The 16616-nt window shown below is 56.2% G+C and overlaps 1 protein-coding gene across 1 annotated transcript; it reads right to left on the bottom strand.

The window, feature by feature from the left end:
* Window positions 1–405: 405 nt before the first annotated feature.
* AMBP (alpha-1-microglobulin/bikunin precursor) lies at window positions 406–6096 on the bottom strand. The gene is made up of 10 exons (XM_051808019.1): window positions 5892–6096; window positions 5166–5308; window positions 4832–4908; window positions 4272–4385; window positions 3547–3648; window positions 2930–2967; window positions 2058–2136; window positions 1802–1969; window positions 1490–1666; window positions 406–546 (listed from the first exon to the last, which is right to left on the bottom strand). Exons 1-10 carry the CDS (start codon window positions 6003–6005, stop codon window positions 515–517), a joined length of 1044 nt encoding a protein of 347 aa, XP_051663979.1. The 5' UTR covers window positions 6006–6096; the 3' UTR covers window positions 406–514.
* Window positions 6097–16616: the final 10520 nt, after the last annotated feature.

Genomic DNA, 16616 nt, shown 5'->3' with positions numbered 1-16616 from the left:
TAATCTTCTGCTGCAAGTGATTGTCCTGTGACTCCTATCCCGGCTACAAATGGGTCTCCCCAGTCCCACTGTGAGCCGGATCCAGCAGCAATCATTCACCTTCAGGGAGGAGCAGACAACCTGTTCCCTCCTTCCTGGCAGCTCACCCCCATTCCCTGGGAAATGGGGGGCTGAACCCCCTCCAGCAGGACCCCCTGAGCCTCTCAGTGCCCTAGTTGGCCACCCCAGCCCTGTGTGTGCAGGGGGCAGCAGGCTGAGGAAGGGTCAGAGACTCAGTGGGAGCACCCAGCAACCCCACAAAGGTGGGGATACCCCACCAGGGAGGCCAGAGAGGATCTGCACTGCATCCCCTGTCCCTCCTACTCTGCTCCCCACCAGCTCGAGAATGGACACGGGGCTCTTTGATCACATTAGAGACATTTACTGCTGGAGGCATCTCCTGTGCTGCTGGCAGCTGGCAGTGCTGTCCCGTGGGATGCCAGTGCTGGGTGCCAGCCCCTTGTCCTCCGCCTGCTCAGTTTGACAGGTGCAGAAACTCCTCATCCTCTGCAAACAGAGAGACACACCAGGTGATGGACAGACCCCTCCTCGCCCTGTGGTCAGACGGTGATGGATCTGCTTCCCGTTTGTCCCTGCCAGCAGTGAAGGGGGGCAGCAGTGGAGACCCTCCATACACAGCCATGCTATCCTGGGATGTCACCTTATGTCCCACGACCTGCCATGGTGGCATTAATGCACTTCATATTGCTGACAGGGATAATAAAAGATTGTTTCTGTCCTAAGACATGTTACTCAGGCTCCAGCTCCCATCCCCAGGATCACAGATGGTCCCCAGCTCCTGCATGCTGGGAGCAGGCTTGCTCTGGGTAGAGTGTGCTGAAAGACCCCTCAGTCCCCCCGCTCTGAGGGAAGATTTCCTCTGCCATGCTCCTGACAACCTGCTTGTCACTTCACCCGAGGGCTGAGGGGTGCCCATTGTGCCTCCCGAGGAGGCTCAGGATGGAACCCCCTGTGCTGAGCTGGGGGGTCTGGCAGGTGTCACACAGAAGATATATCCCTAACAGGGACCCTGGTTTGATCCTTATTTGGTGTCAGGGTCTCTGGGAGCCCCACAGTCTTTTGGCTTTTGCCTGTGCTCCCCATTGCACCTCAGCCTACTTGGGGCCCTTCCCCCTTTCATCAAGGCCATTCTGAAGTTCGGTCATGGCTTCAGCACATCTGCAGCCTGTCCAGCCCTCCTGTGCCATACTGTCTGTGGGTTAATGGCCATATTCCCAACACAGTGCAAAACCATCCCATCCCCATCGTGGACTTGCGACAAAGTCCAGGCCCATGATAGACCCATCCTGGACCCATCCAGACCCAGTACAGACCCATCCCAGAGCCAGGACAGCCCTGCACCCACACTAGGCAGACCTAGGAGGTGGTGTAAGGCTGCTGCCATGGCTTCCCTGGCACAAGGATGGGCAGTGGGGGGTTAGGGGGGTACCTGCCAATGGAGGAGCCCCACAGTACTCCTTGCACTCCTTCTCCGAGTAGAACTGGTTCCCGTTGCCCTTGCAGCCCCCATAGCTGAAGGTGATACACTTGCCCTGGGCGGCGTCGAAGGCCCAGCGCGTCACCAGTGCCTGGCAGGGACCTGGCATGATGGGCAGCCTGCAGGCAGCTGTGGGACAGGGCTGTGTGAGGTTCGGGGCCCCCACACCTCCCACATGGATGCGGGACACATGCTCAGATCTCCTCTGATGAGATCCACCTCCCGTGCCCTGGCCTGGCCAGGACTGTCCCGGCGGCTGCTCACCCTCGGTCCGGCAGGCCTGCAGGCACTCCTTCTCTGAGTAGAAGTTGTTGCCGTTGCCCAGACAGCCTCCGTAGAGGAAGGTTTCACAGGCCATGGAGGAGGAGTTGTAGAAGAAGCGGGAGAGCATCCCGCTGCAGGGCCCGGGGTCCCGGCCCAGCCGGCATGAGTCTGCGGAGCAGCGCAGCCCGGGCTGTCACAGGCAGACGAGGGGCAGGGCAGTGGGGTCCCGATGCAGCCCCCCTCCCCTGGGACCTACCTTCCTTGTTGCCAATGTAAGGGGGCAGGGGTCCTGCAGCTGAGCCCTCCTCGGGGGGCAGGACTGCTCTCCGTGCCCTCTGCACCAGGAAGGAAGCACAGGGCTGCCATCAGCCTATAGGACCCTGCTGCCCACCCCATTGCCCCTGGAGTGGAGCTATGGAGGCTCCAACCCTCCCTCAGTGCTCTCAGCACTGATCTTGATCATTGATCTTCGGTCTGCAGGCTGTGATCCCTCCACACCTCATGATCCTGTGCTCATCCTGGGTGGGAACCATGATCATGGGTTGTGGATGAAGACAACTGAAGTACCCCAGTCATGCCCTGTGCTGGGGATGTGTCTCCATGGTGTGTAACCTGCTCTCAAGTCAGCTGGGTTGTTTCTCCTGTGAAAGTCCCATCCCCTCTGGAAAATCTTTCAAAACTCAACCCTGTGAGACTGGGAGGTGCTGACTGATGGCTGCTGAAGGACCAGTGGGGTGCTGAGCCTCCCCATTCCTGGAGAAGGGGCCTACAGCTGGGACACTCACAGGCAGTCAAGGAGCAAGGAGACACCATCAACCTTCATGCCGTAGAAAAAAATCAGAGTAGGCAAAGGCTGTTGCCTTCTTCTTGGAAATGAGTCCTAGTGCCCTCCTGGTCCCCAGGGCCCTCACCCTGCAGCCTGCACCTGCCTGTGCCCCCATCCTTGCAGGCAAAGCCCATCAGCAGAGATGGAAGAGCAGCTCCCAGGGTGGTCAGTGGAGCAGCTGCCCAAACAACATGTCCTACCCACAGAGCCTCTCCCTGGACACCAGGTCTCCAGTGAGTTTGGCTTGGGAGGAATGTCCTCAGCTTTGATACACTTCAAGAGGTCCCAGCTGTGCCACTCACCTGGGGAGCACTTCCAGTCTCCTGAGGAACACATTCACCTGGCCCAGATGCAGGAGAGAAGATCAGCAGTGTGAGAGGAGAGGTGTCCTCATCTCACCAAGTACTGCGCCATGCCCATGCAGGACCCCGGGGAAGGGGACACCCTCCCAGTTTTCTTCCCCTCTTTCTGCTTTTCACCTCCCTCTCACAGAAGCACCACCTTAAAATCCCCACACCTCACTGCATCTCCCTAAAATCCCCCCACTCCCCCTCATCCCCCTGAAATCCCCACATCCCCCTGCATCATGCCAGCCCCTTCTGAGCCCCAGGCTGAGCAAGGAGCCCCTCAGGTGCTGGGAGCACCCAGCCACGGGGACGAGTTGTGAGTGTCCCTGGGTGTCCCATGCCCTTGTCCCAGCACAGTGATGTGGGTGCATTGATCTGACAGCCCTTTGACTAGAAGCTGGTGCAATCCTGACTGATGCATGGCCTTATTTCCTTTCCATCCCATGCTACCAAAGCCCTTGTCTCTCCTTCCTCCCTCCTGACTATCCGCCATCTCCCCAGCCTGGCAAACCAAGGAGGAGCAGCCGGAGTGCTCCAGTAACAGGAGAGGCATATGCTCCGTGGGAGCTTACCTCTGTTGGCCAGGATGAAGATGGAATCCATGGGAATGCCCATCTCCAGAGCCAGCTGCTGGAAAGACTCAATGAGGTCCTGCCTCAGCTCCGGACTCCTCCCTGAGAAAGAGAATGGGCTGTGACCAGGGTGGGTGTGGGAGGGGGTCTGTCCCCAACCAGCCACTGCCTCATAGAGCTCAGGTGGCTGCAGGCAGGTCCAATACCAGCCTCCTGGTCCTCGCCAACACAGAATCAGGGAATCAAAGATCATCGAGTCCAACCATTGACCCAGCACTGCCAGGTCCACCACTAGACCATGTCCCTAAGCACCGCGTCTACACGTTTTTTGAACACATCCTGAGACATCCAGAACACATCCAGATTCCATCACTTCCTTGGGCAGCCTGTTGTTCCTAATCAGCCTTGACTAAGGCCTTGGACAAAGTGGGTTTAATGGTTCTTAATCATGGAAAACAGCATCTGCTACCACTTCAGGGCCTGGATTTCCTCCAAGCAAATATCACCACCTTCATCCCAAACCCAATGCTGGTTTGGATGTTCTTTGCCTGATGTGGCTTTAACAGAGCCATGAGACTCCACCTCTGCCCTGCCAAAGATGAGCTGTTCCAAGGCACCACTTCCAAAATCCACGGTCAAGTCCCTCAAGGCCAAGGGAGCTGAGAGACCCCTACATGGTGTTTCTGAGCTGTGCTGGCACAACCCAGAGCCATGGTCAGACGTACCATACAGCTTCAGGGTGGTGCTTGGGCCAAAACTGCTTTTCTTCTTCATCAGGATGACAGCATATTCTTCATAATTGGTGCGGAGCACGTAGGACTGGATAGACACATCCCATTCTGGGTGAGACAGAGACACAGGAGATGTCATTCCTGCCCCTCAGGGAGAGATGGAGCAGTGTAGGACAGCGCCAGATCTAGAGCCTGAAATCAGGCACCTAATTAAAGAAAACATGATTTTTGGGAAGCAGATTCATAGAATCATGACTTCCTTTAGGCTCACCAGGCTCTCAGCTGAGGGAATTGTAAACCAAGGGCTGCAGACAACTGAAATGCCACCAATGCTCCTGAAGTGTGGCTGGTGGGAGCCTGCCCCAGCCTGTGACCCTGGAGACAGGAGCGACCTGCTAGAACATCTCATCATCCTCTGCCTATGCGGGAACATTTTTGAAACAGCCCTTTCCCCTGACTTTTACTCCAGACTTTAACTAGAAATGACCAAAACTGCGGAATGGCCTCTGAGCCCTGCTCTCCCCATCACCCAGCCATGCCACAGCCCAACTCACTGGGGTTGTAGTAGGTGTATTTGCCGGGGGTACTGGTTTTCTGGTACTCTCCCGAGACTTTTGTGCAGTCACCTTGCCTAGAGGGAGGAAGAAAACAATCAGCTACTTGGAGTGATCATTTCCCCTGGTTATAGCATGAAAATCATGTCTTGGGCGCCAAGGCCATGGCACAGGACCCCCAAAATCGCCCTGCCTGAGGCATTGGATGTTTGCACCCAATCCATTCCCTCCTCAGGGCTACCAGACAGAGCAAGTAACCCCTCGTGTCCTGTCCCAGCACGCCTGGGTGGGGTGGGTCTGGAGGAAGCTCAACACCCCCAGCAATGCCCCATACCGCAGCCTGGTGCTGGCAGTGCTGATCTGATCGGTGCTGGGGCCAGGGCCCAGCACCAATGTGCCCATGCTGAACTTCTCCTTGTAGTTCTTCATCCACGTGCAGGTCGTGCCAATGGCGATGTCGTACCACTTCCCGTACATCTGTGGGGAGAAGCAAGGGAAGTATCCACCATGAGCGCTCTTTGCCCACGTGAGACACCTGGTTTTCTGCAGAGCTGAAATATTCATGGCCCAGAGAGAAACTGGAAGATGATGATGCAGGGTGCAGAGGCCAGAGCTGCTTCAGGACTTGGGAAGCAGATCACCACTGAGCAGGATTTTCCCGGGTTCCCTGACTACCAGGCAAAGCTGGAGGCATCAGGCTGCCATCCCCATGTGTACCAGTGGAACCCAGACCCAGGCACACATTTGGGGCTATGTGAAGCCTGGCAGGGGACAGGGCTGGCTGTGAGGAATCTCCCAGGGAGCCTGCATCCCACAGAAATCCCACAGATATCCCATGAGAACCATCTGAACTGGCGTTTAGACTGCAGACACCCTGCCTGGGTGTTTGCCAGGATGAGGCCACCCCAAAGGCTGGCATCCTCTGACTGGCACCCAGGGAGTGCCACGCTGCCAATGCCTGTCCCATAGGCATTATTGCCCTTCTCTCTGAAGGAAAATGAAATCAAGTTTGCCCCATTCCTTTTGCCCCCAGAACTAAGGGACCACAAGCTGCCATTACCCGCTCAGCCTCAAAATTCTCCTGCACTTGGATATCCTCATCCTGGTCTCCGATGGGGGTTCCGCTGGCCACGACAAAGAGGAGGAGGAGGGAAGGGAGCCTCCAAATAATCATGGCTGGTGACTTCAGAGTGCTGCTGAGCCCCAGTGTGTCGGTGGGATCCTGGACTCTGTGCTGTCCGAACTGCGCAGCAGTGTGACCTTCAGCCCAGGGCCACCGGGGCCGGCCAGCCTGCGGGGGGGCTGCCGGGGGAGGGAGGGTGTACGGCCCGGATGGGCATCACCGCTGCCCTCGGTGGTGGTGGGGATTTGTAGGGAGCTGCTATGGGGTGTGGGAGGGGAGATGGGCACCCTCACCCTTCCCTGTTTCTACACCCCTACTGCAGCCAGGAGCTGTCTGACCCTTTATTCTACCTTGGGATTCATATTCCTGCTCTGGCATCCTACAAAGAGCCCTGATGACACCCCCAGCCCCAACAGACCAGCCTGACCCCACACAAAGGAGAGAACCGAAGGGTCCCCAGGGCTCGCCTCAGGCTGCCTAATCCTGACCAGTGTCTATAGGGAACAGAGCCTGAGTTGTCTGCTCCCTTTCTGGACCCCCTTCCAGGCAGTCCCAGCATCCTGGATCCGGCTATGTGTCACCCAAACCCACAGCTGAGTGTCCCTGGGCCTAGAGGAGCTGGAAGCACTGGGCACACCATCTTTCCCAGCACTGTTTGCCTTCGTGGGATGATTAACTGAAACCAAACAGCCCGAGGGAAACTGCAAACAGAGCAAAGGGCAGGAGCTCCTCTCCAGACGGCCACAGCCCCAATATTTGTGGAGAAGGGCCTGAGCCGACAGCACGTCAGGAGTCGGCCTGACCTTCACCCTCCGTCCGCCCTCAGTCACTGACGGGCCCTTGGATAAGGACCAGCGGGTGCTGGTGCCTGGGCACGGGGCCTGCGGGGTGGCAGCGCTCCGGGCAGGGACAGCCTGGCCTCTCTACACACATGTCTCCGTGCCACATCCGCGGTGTGCCAGGAGACTGGGGGAGATGTGGACGTGCGGCACAGACGCCTCTGGTAGCCCACCCTCATCCCATCCCATCTGCTCTCTCCGGAGGAGCATCCCGGGCGCAGCAGCAGCCCTGGGCTTCAGTCCCCGAGCCGGGGGTCGTTCCTCGGGGTCCCGCTGGGGGTCCCCTCTGCCTCGGCCCTTCCAGCGCTAGGTGGCAGCCGGCGGTAAGGAATGACAGCCCCGCTCCCATTCCCGGCCTCGCTCCGGTTCCGGCCCCGCTCCCGTTCTCGCTGTGCCCCGCCGCCATCCCCACTCCGGCTCCGCTGCAGCCCCGGGCGGGCGGAGGGTCCCGCTGTGCCCCCTCTGTGGCCCTTCCTGTGATCCGGGCAGAGATGGGCATCGGGGAAGGCTGTACTTCGAGGGGACTTATAAAAGAGAGAGAGAGTAACTTTTTACACTGGCAGGACCCTGGGCTTTGTAGTTCCATGCCTGACAACTCCAGGGAGAAGCAGATAGAACAGACAGATCTGGGTGCTCAAGGAGGGATGTTCCTGTGGTTTATTCTGGCAGGAAGATGGGGCAGCAGGGTCCTGGAGGGAGCCTGTGGGGTGTGAGCAGCTGCCAGGAAGTTTAAAAAGTTCAGAAAATTCTTTTGTTTCAGATCAATTTGGACATAAACCAAAGGTAGGGAGAAACCACCAGAAAATTCCTGCAGACCAAATTTCCCCTGACCCCATCAGCACCAAGAGGCTCCAGCCCCAGTAGCTTCATGGGGTCACAATGGGGCTGGCACAGGGACAGGAGGGGCAGCAGAACCTGAGGGGATACCAGGTGCCCCAAGGCTCCATACCCAGCCCTGGGGCTGGTGGCACATCAGGCACACACCTACAGAGGTGAGGACCACCAGGACTTGATGTCCAACAGTGGGAAAAGGAGATGCTACTTATTCACACAGGCCTGACCTTCCTCCTCTCCTACTCCCCACCAGCTGGATTATGGGTCAGAGGAGACATTCCTGCTCAGTCCTTTCAGTTTCCTGCTATGAACTTGTTGTCCACAAGCTGGGGCAGTCCCTACCTGAACCTGTCAGTGTTTCCTGTCTCCTTTCCCTCCACAGCAGCATGCCCTAGACTTTCAAACCTGCTATGTAAAGAAGTTTGACATTTTTTACTGCTTTAAACGTGTAAGCTCTCCATATTCCAAGGATTGCTCAAATGCTGCAATTTCATGCTCACCTTGTTCACCTTCATGATTTAGCCTCCCTGGGTCTTCCCCTCTCCAAACAGGGGAGTCTCAGTCTTTCTAGTCTGCTCTCATCTTAGTTATTGCAGAGCAGGTCCAAAGAAAGTCAACTCCTCTGTCTCCTTCTCGAGATCCCAGAACACAGTGCCCAACCTGAGGGGTCACCAACTTTCCATCTTGTTCCTACTTTCCATCTTGTTCCTAACATCCTTCTTGATCACACAGCTTTTTTGGTGATTTTTATTGCTGCTGGTGCTTCCTATTAACAGTTCTCTGAAATCATCAGTCAGTGATGGCTCCCAGCCCTCCTCCTGAGTTACCACCTTTCCCGAGCTCCAGGTTGATGCCCCTCTAATCTCTTCTCCCTTCCAGCATCCCCTTCATTCCTTGACACCAAAGCTCACATGCTCCCTCTTTGCCCTTTGGTTTTGTGAAGTCCCTCTGGAACTCCCTGTCATCAGCACAGCCTTCAGCCATCCAGAGGGCTTGGTGTCACCCCTGAACTTGAAGATTTCTTGTTCACTCCCTTCTCCTGGGCATGGATGAAAATGTCAAATATAAAACCGATCCCAGGGCTGGTCCCTGGGGCCTCCACTGCTGACTATCTTCCACCCTGAAGACCTCTACATGTTGCTTCTGATCCTTCAACCACCCTTCAGTTCATGGAAGAACCTTTCTTCTGCTACCACAGTAAGTTTTTTCCTTTAATAGCCTTTAGTGCGGTGCCTCATCAGAAGCTTTCTGAGAGTCCGGAGAGATAATATCCTCTGGATCCTCTGTGTTTGAGGCAGGGTTCCTCTTTGCAGAAGCCTTGCCAGCTTCTCCTCAGGTCTGTGTTCAGCCCCATGCTAAGCAGTCCCATATAGGCTGTGTAATCAGAATTTTCATTTGTTAGCTCCCAGCACCCCATTTCCACAGCTGAGAGCTTCCCTGTCCACCAGCCTCTGCCCAGCTGTGAGGAGCGGTCCCACTCACAGCCAGCACTGCCGCTGTTTTACATGGAGGTTCTTCTCACACATGAACAAACACCATGTGCAAACCATGAGCAAACAACACAGTTCAGGCTGGAAGGGGCAACTGGAGAACATCCAGTCCAACCTCCATGCTCAAGTGGGGTTCCCTAGAGCAGTCATTCAGGACTGCATCCAGATGGGTTTTGAGTACCTCCTGAAGGGAGGCTCCACAACCTGACACACTGATGGGCAGTTTGTCCTGTCCATCTGGGGCTTCCTCTAGATTTACTTCAAATTTTCCAGCTCCTCTGAGCAACCTGCTGCAGCACATGTGCCAGGCCAGGGGATGTCCCCACTACCATTGGCCAACAGGCTCAGCTCCTGGTTGACTTTCTGCCTTTGAGGGTTTAAGGGCATCACAGAAAGTCTTGAGTTGGATGGGACCCACAAGGATCATTGAGTCCAACTCCTGGCCTTCCACAGGACACCCCCGAGAATGTTCTTCAACCAGCTATAGCACCTTTTCCAGGGTGTTCTTCACATCTGTTTTGAGCTTTTCATTTTCACACTTCCAGCAGAAGTGATGTGTTTTGTGGACTTTCCCATTCTCTCCTATACAAGCTTTCTGTTTCTGAAATGCTGGTGTTTTCCACAGTCACTTGTTAACTCTCCCAACAAACCAGGAAAGGGTTGTGGAACCACCTAAGCTGCTTTTTGAGTTGGGGTATATGTTTTACTCAGGTTTTCACACCCTACTTAACACCCTTCAGATTATGTTTAAGATCTTGAGTTTTGTGATATTTTAGATAATATGCCCCATTTCAACATAGCTCCCTTTCCTGAATTTATTAGGGGATATACCTGGCCCTCTCATCTCACTGCAGCATTAAACCAGGCAGTGCCATGGGGTCATTCCCCCAGACCTCTTCAGCCTGTCCCAAGCACTCCAGATTTGGCCCAGATCAGCACCTTTGTGGCTTGTAGTTTGTGGGTTGTAGCTTTCATCACTCTCAGAGGCTTCATTGGCTGTCCCCACAGCCCATGTCTGCATCTTGTGTTGACAAACCTGGTCTGTGCATGAGGGGAGTGATCTCACAGATCCACTTACTGAGCTCTCACCTTCTCTGCTCTCAGTGTTTCCAGATAACTTACTGTTCTCATAGTGAGCAGTCTGAATTTTACATTTTTATTAGGAGACCCTGGGATTTTCACCTGCAAAAATGTCTTCACTTACTTTTTCCTACAGTGATTCACTCTATACACTCCCCCTCCTAACCATCCCCCTCCTCTGTCACTCCTACCAAGCTGGTACCCAGGGCATCAGTGTACCTCAATGGTTACCATCCCTTGTCTCTTTGTCCTGGTGTCCAATGCTATCACTTGCTGCCAAGCTTCCCATTGCCTCTTGTGCTCTCAGCACTGATGTGGAAGTGTTTTCAGTTCTGCCTTTGCCTCTGGGCCAACCTCTGGCATCATCAGGGCTCACACCCTTCTTCTCTGCTTCATGTCCCTCTCCAAACCCTCTGAACATCCAGGGCCCAGGTTGTGTCCCAGACAACTCACTGTGATGATTCTCCCAGTTGAGCCTGCCCAGGGAATGTCTGTTGGCATTTGATCAGGGTCAGGTTAATGGTTTTGAAATAGCACTTATGGCTTTAAAATAACAGGTGCCAGGAAGGAGCTGAGGCTGCAGGCGCATGGGCTGGCTTCGTGTCCCACCACCCCTCTGCCCAGGAACAGCATGGGGTGCTTGTGCTCTGCAGTGTGTGTTCTTTTTATGTTCCACAAACCTGTCACCTCCTCCTCCTCCTTCTCCTCCTCTCCTCTGCCCACTGGGTGCTCCTTACCTTAGGGCCTCTGCTCCTACCCTGAGGCTTTTAAGTTTTCTCATCCCAGTGATGGCAGAGAGAAGTCTCTGGGCTTGTGTTGAGGGTGAACACCCCACAGCACTGCTGGAACTTGTCAGGAGACCTGTTGGAGGCTTGGTTCATGCTTAGGAGACATCTCCCCTGCTTCAGACACTGGCTGGTGTGCCAGGTACTCCCTGTACCTCCTTGCTCTGGACTTACCAGCCCTGTGCCAGCAAAGAGGGTAGGCTGGAATGGTGGATCAGGGTAGGTGAGGTGAAGTGACAGGCTGAGAGACTTCAGGTTGGTCAGCCTGGAGAAGGCTCCAGGGAGACCTTAGAGCCCCTTCCAGTGCCTACAGGGGCTCCAGGAGAGCTGGAGAGGAACTTGGGACAAGTGATGGAGGGACAGGACACAGGGAATGGCTTCCAGTGCCAGAGGGCAGGATTAGATGGGATATTGAGAAGAAGTTCTTCCCTGTGAGGGGGGTGAGGTCCTGGCACAGGTTGCCCAGCTGTGGCTGTAGCTGCCCCATCCCTGGAAGTGTCCAAGGCCAGGTTGGATGGGGCTTGGAGCAACCACTGGGCTAGTGGAAGGTGTCCCTGCCCATGGCAAGGGGGTGGAATGAGATGAGCTTTAAGGTCTCTCCCAACCCTATGACTTGCAAGGGGTTTGCATGTTTATCAGGGAAACCTCAGAAGATGCTGCCTTGTGTTCCGTGGATCACAGAGTGTTTGGGAGCCCATCTCTGGTGCTCTTCATCAAGAACAGTTGACTGTTCAGCGAAGGGCAGAGCAAAGAGAGACAATGCTGGATTGGGGAGGGAAGTGCTACCCAAATCTGGGGGCCGCAACAGGCATAAATCACCCCAAGCTCACAGGAGGCCTGGGGGAGAATGCACAGGTGTCCCTGATGGAGGCAGGATGAGACTGGCTCCATCTGTGGCCCAGGCACTTGTGTCCTCTCTCAGCATGTCCCCTGGCACTCACCACCCCTCAGAGCCGGAGGGAAGCTGCCAACCTGCTGCTGCAGCACTGCTGGGCTGCTGAGGGGTGGCAATGGCCCATGGTGGCCTGTGCCTCAAGACTGGTGCTCAGCCACATCTGGCTGTATGGGGCAGCAGGAGGGATGGATGGTAGAGTGGGAGGGCAGCTGGGGTAGCTGTTCACCAGAGCCCTGAGGCTGCACAGGTGTTCTCCTGGACATTCCTGGGGATGGCTGCATGGGCGCAGAGGTGGAACCATCCACCTGACTGGGGTGGCACTTGGAATAGCATCTCAAAGGGGAGGTGGCACAGCTGTATGTCCATCTGGGAGGTGTGTTTGCACCCTTGGGTTGGGTGTCAGTGTGACACTGGTGCCCCATGTGGGTGCGTGTGCTCTGAGCTGCCTGATCGCTCTGTCTCCAGCCAGAAGCATCACCCAGGCACCCGTCCATCTACCTACACGTGTCTGTCTGCACAGCTCCTTCCTCTGCCTGGCCACCGGCTCTGGGGCTACCCCCTCCACACCAACACACCGGGAACTCTTCCCATGCGTGCCGGGGGCCGATGCCACCGTGTTGCCATCGCAGTGCTCGCCCCGTCCCCGAGCCGTCCGCTGCTCGGGCTGCCCAGCCGTACAGATGCCTCCTCTGCCGCACCGGGTCGCAGCCTCCACCCTCACGTGCGGCTGCTTTTTTTGTCCCTTCTCGCTGCGGGTCGCGCTCTACCCCGTCCCTCCCGCCCCTCCGCCGCCCGCGCCCCCCGGCGCAGCCCCCACCGGAGCCAGCCACACACACAAGTGAACTTTTCTGCGTTTTCCAGCAATTAAAAAGAATAAAGCAACAGTTGTCTCCAGGCAGGGCATGGATCCTGGTGACCCTGATTTTCTGTGTGGCTGGGCAGGGTGAATGGGGCTATTGAGATCCCGATGACTGGCATCTCCACTCCAGGATTGTCTCCCCTTCCAAGTCCCCCTCCCCTCACTCTCCTCCTCCCTACCCTCCTCCTCGCTTTTAATTTCCTTCCTGCAGAGAGCTGCTCATCTCCTTCCCATTGGCCAAAGGCCTGAAAGGGAATGGAGGAGACAAGAGAAGGATTAAAGACGCTCTGCTTAGGAGCAGGCAGCCTGAATACAAGATGCACCGGCTGGGAAAGAATGGGGGCTTAGTGGGGCACCAGATCAGACCCGCCTCCGCCGCATTCAGCCCGACCTGCATTCCTGCATTGCTAAGCAGGGACCTTGCTCCCCGGCCAACCCCTCGAAGGGATGCCCTGGACCTCTGTCCCACCTGCTGCTGCAGGTAGACCTGCCCAGGATAGTCCCACTACACTGCAGCCCCTCAGGATGCAGCCACAATGGAGGACAGCAGCGCTACGGTGCTTGCAGGTCCCCTGGGTCAGCCTGTCCAGTCCAGGACACAATGCCCCCAGCAAGCCCCACGAGGATGAGGAGGCAGCTGGGGCATCCCTTGGACCAGTCTGGGAGCGATGTGGGGCTTTTCGTGTTCCCAGCCCTCAGCCCAGCAGAGCTATGGGCCTCATCCTGCAAGGTTGGAGGTGTCAGAGCTCAGAGGAGGCTGGAGCCTGCAGCAGGGTTGGACCTGTGAGCCCCAGGGAAGGCTGGGGCACTTCCAGCCACCACCTTGGTGGCAGGGATGGTGGTGCTCCACTGCTCATTAACCATGTCATCTCACGGGACCCCTCAAAAATCCACAGTGTTCTCTGCCCTTCTCAGCACCTCCTTGGGCCATGCAGTTCGGGGTGCAAACGGGGCTTGGTGCTTCGCATTCCTTCCTCCCACTGACCCTTCCACCCTTGGTCACGCTGGGAATGAGGAGTCCCCAAGGGCAATGATGGGCAATGGCCGTCTAGCACTGACCCATGGGGAGACCCCTGGGGAGTAACACAGGAGCAGGACTTGGCATTGGCAGCATCTGGCTCTTTCCATGTCTTTCCATGCCAGGTCAACTGTCCACATCTCACCTCAGGTGAGGGGCAGGTAGAAGTGAGTGCCCTGGTCAGGCCATTGCAGGATGGGTGCCCAATGTCTGCCCAAGGCCACTCCCTTGCCAGGGCAAGATCCCTCCACAGAAACTGGAGCAGCATAACCCGCTCGCTGTTACTGGCATGCTGGGTCAATCTGTAGTGTTTGCACACACAGGTTCCTCACTGTAGGGACCTTCTCCATGAATTGGGAATCTGAGGCTGAGACTGGTTTCCTTCACAGGACAGGGAGAGGTTGTTCCCAGAAACCTCTCTGGGTTCCTGCTGACATTCACTCTAGAGAGCTGATTTCTGTGGTGGAGCTGGGAAAGATCCCAGAGTGAACAACACTCTCACCAGTCTGAGAAGCAGGTGGTCTGCAGTGGGGAGCGAGGATGGGGTAGATCAGCTGATCCTACAGCCCTGAAGCATCAGTTGTGAAGGCACCCCATGAACCCCATACTGTGAGGGAGCCATGGATCCCATGCAGGGATACACTCAGGGCATTGCACATGCAGCTGCGGGGTCCTGCACTGCAGGGACAGGGGTCTGATCTCCTGTATCCCATGTCCCATGTAGTGCTTAATGTCATTTTAAGTTTTCTGAGAGTTGTCTGACCTCTCCCCATTTTCTGATCTAGATCTCTTGCTGATCTGGTCCCTCACGCACCCCAAAGCTGTGCAGCACCTGTAATGGTCAGGATGGAGCCCTGGTGATCACATGAACATGAACGCGGGAGCTCAGGGTGGGATATGGCTGAGCACATGGAGGTGGCCTATCAGGCAGCCTGGATCACCTTCCAGACTCTTTATTTTACTGGTCCAGAGGAGGATTCAGGCACCAAAAAACAGCACCATGTGCCAGTTGAGATGCTTCAGTGCATCCAGGACACCTGGAATGGCCTCCAGACCCTGGAGCAGAGGCCAGGCAAGACACGCCAGGACAACTCAAGCAGCAAAAGGAGCTTAGGTGTAAGCGCAGCCATCCCTCCCCTGCTTCCGCAGTGGAACCCAGAGGACACCTTAGATGGACACCCCAGGATCAGAGCTGAATCCCACCCCACTGACCAAGCTGTGCAGGCAGGGTCCCAGGAACTGCTGCTCCTGAGCACCATATGTGACCATCACAGTCTCCATGGTCCAACTGTCATCACTCAGACAGCTTCAATCCTCACATGCTAAAAGCCATGATTTTAAAACATTTTTCAGTATCTGGTACTAAAAGCCCCATCTCCAGGAGTCCTGTGATTCCAGCAGAAATTTGGTCAAGAGAAGAACATGGAATCCTTCCTGCGGGTGGCCTCCATTTCCATCTCAGAAGGCAGAAGAAGAAAATGCCTCCCTGTTTTTCCTCCAGAGAAGAGTCCCATCCTTTTGGGCATCCCACCACCAACCTCAGAAGTCAACATGGAACCCACTGCATGTCCACCTCCATCCCTGCCTCCTTGTCTCAGGGAACGAGACCTGAGGTCTTCGCACCAAAAAGCTACTCTGACATTAGGGCAAAATAGGCAAAATGGGTAGAAAAGTTTGGCATGAGGGACCTCTGTTAGGGGACTAAGGCAACCCGCCATGCTGGACAGGCACCAGCCGTGGTGAGGCAGCGATGGCAGTGACCCTCAGCTGTGTCTGGCCCTACAGGAGCACTGTCCCTTCTCACCCTTCACTGAGGCCAAGAGATCTGCCTTTGGGTTTTGCCCTGGGGAAATCTTCAAATGTGGGTGTCCCCATTGCCCTGCCATTGCCATAGCACTCCCCAGCACGGTCGAAGGGCAGGAAACATAGGGGGTCCCCACCTTGCTGCACCCCCAGACTCCCATGCAGCCCCCAGCAGCTGCCCGTGCTGCCTGCAGGAACCAGGGGCTCCATCCCAGTAGAGAAGCCCAGGGGTCCCATGTGGGGAAGAAACCTGGAACTCAGGGGAAAGGCAACCACTCTCTCTGTGCAATGCCAGGGGCTTTTGTCCTCCCTCCACCGAGCCGAGGGTCCAGAGCTGCGCGATTCCCAGTCCGGCAGGGATGGAGAGCCCTTCCCTCCGCCCAGCCGCAACGGAGAGGGACCGGGGCTTTCTCTTTAATGCAATGCTATGAATACTCAGGCTCTTTCTGCTCGCTGTTTAATGGATTTGAATGTGAAAAGGTGGTGGAATTGGAAAGAGGGGAAGAGAGGGGGGAGGCCAGGCCTCTTTGTTTGGGGATGCTGCTCCAGCCTTGGATTTATTTAGCATTTGGAGGGCTCTGGGGTCTTTCTCTCCTCCCCAGCCCTCCAAAGGCTCGATCCCTTTTCTGCCTCATGCTTATTAGCATAGCAGCTGCTTGGGAGAGGGGCTAGGCAGGAGAAAAGGATCGAGGCGTCCAGGAAATGAATAGGAGGGGGAAAAAAATAGCTTACAAGGACAGAGCCTTTGAATGAGGGGGAGCAGTGAGTGGAAAATGGGACGGGGGCGGCTCAGAGTTGTCACCATAGCTGTGAATGTGAGCAGGGTGAAATGTGGGGACCCGGTGGGGGTAGGCTCCCTGTCCAGGCACTGTGCTGGGGGTCAAAGGCCTGATCCTGGCACTGTGCAGTGAGGCCAGGGCTGCCCTGTGCCCCACATCTAATGGGCACAGGCTGGGGGAGGGGTGCTGAGCCAGCACCCCCTGTACCCACAGCCTTGGACCAGCCTGCAACCCTCTTGTTGCAGGGACTGGGGGTGCCCCAGCACCCTGAGGCTGAGCC

This window comes from Manacus candei, unplaced genomic scaffold (genome assembly GCF_025592945.1).
Source record: "Manacus candei isolate 608988 ecotype Guabito, Panama unplaced genomic scaffold, ASM2559294v1 h1tg000071l, whole genome shotgun sequence".
NCBI classification, from domain to species: domain Eukaryota; kingdom Metazoa; phylum Chordata; class Aves; order Passeriformes; family Pipridae; genus Manacus; species Manacus candei.
Note: the sequence above shows the minus strand (reverse complement) of the source record. Positions and strands in the feature narration are given on the sequence as shown.

Coding starts and splice junctions, on each gene's coding strand:
- AMBP (XM_051808019.1), bottom strand. CDS start 6,005: ATGATTATTTGGAGGCTCCCTTCCCTCCTCCTCCTCTTTGTCGTGGCC. Junction 4,909..5,165: donor ACTGCCAGCACCAGGCTGCG/GTATGGGGCATT, acceptor TCCTCCCTCTAG/GCAAGGTGACTGCACAAAAG. Junction 1,667..1,801: donor GCAGGCCTGCCGGACCGAGG/GTGAGCAGCCGC, acceptor CCTGTCCCACAG/CTGCCTGCAGGCTGCCCATC.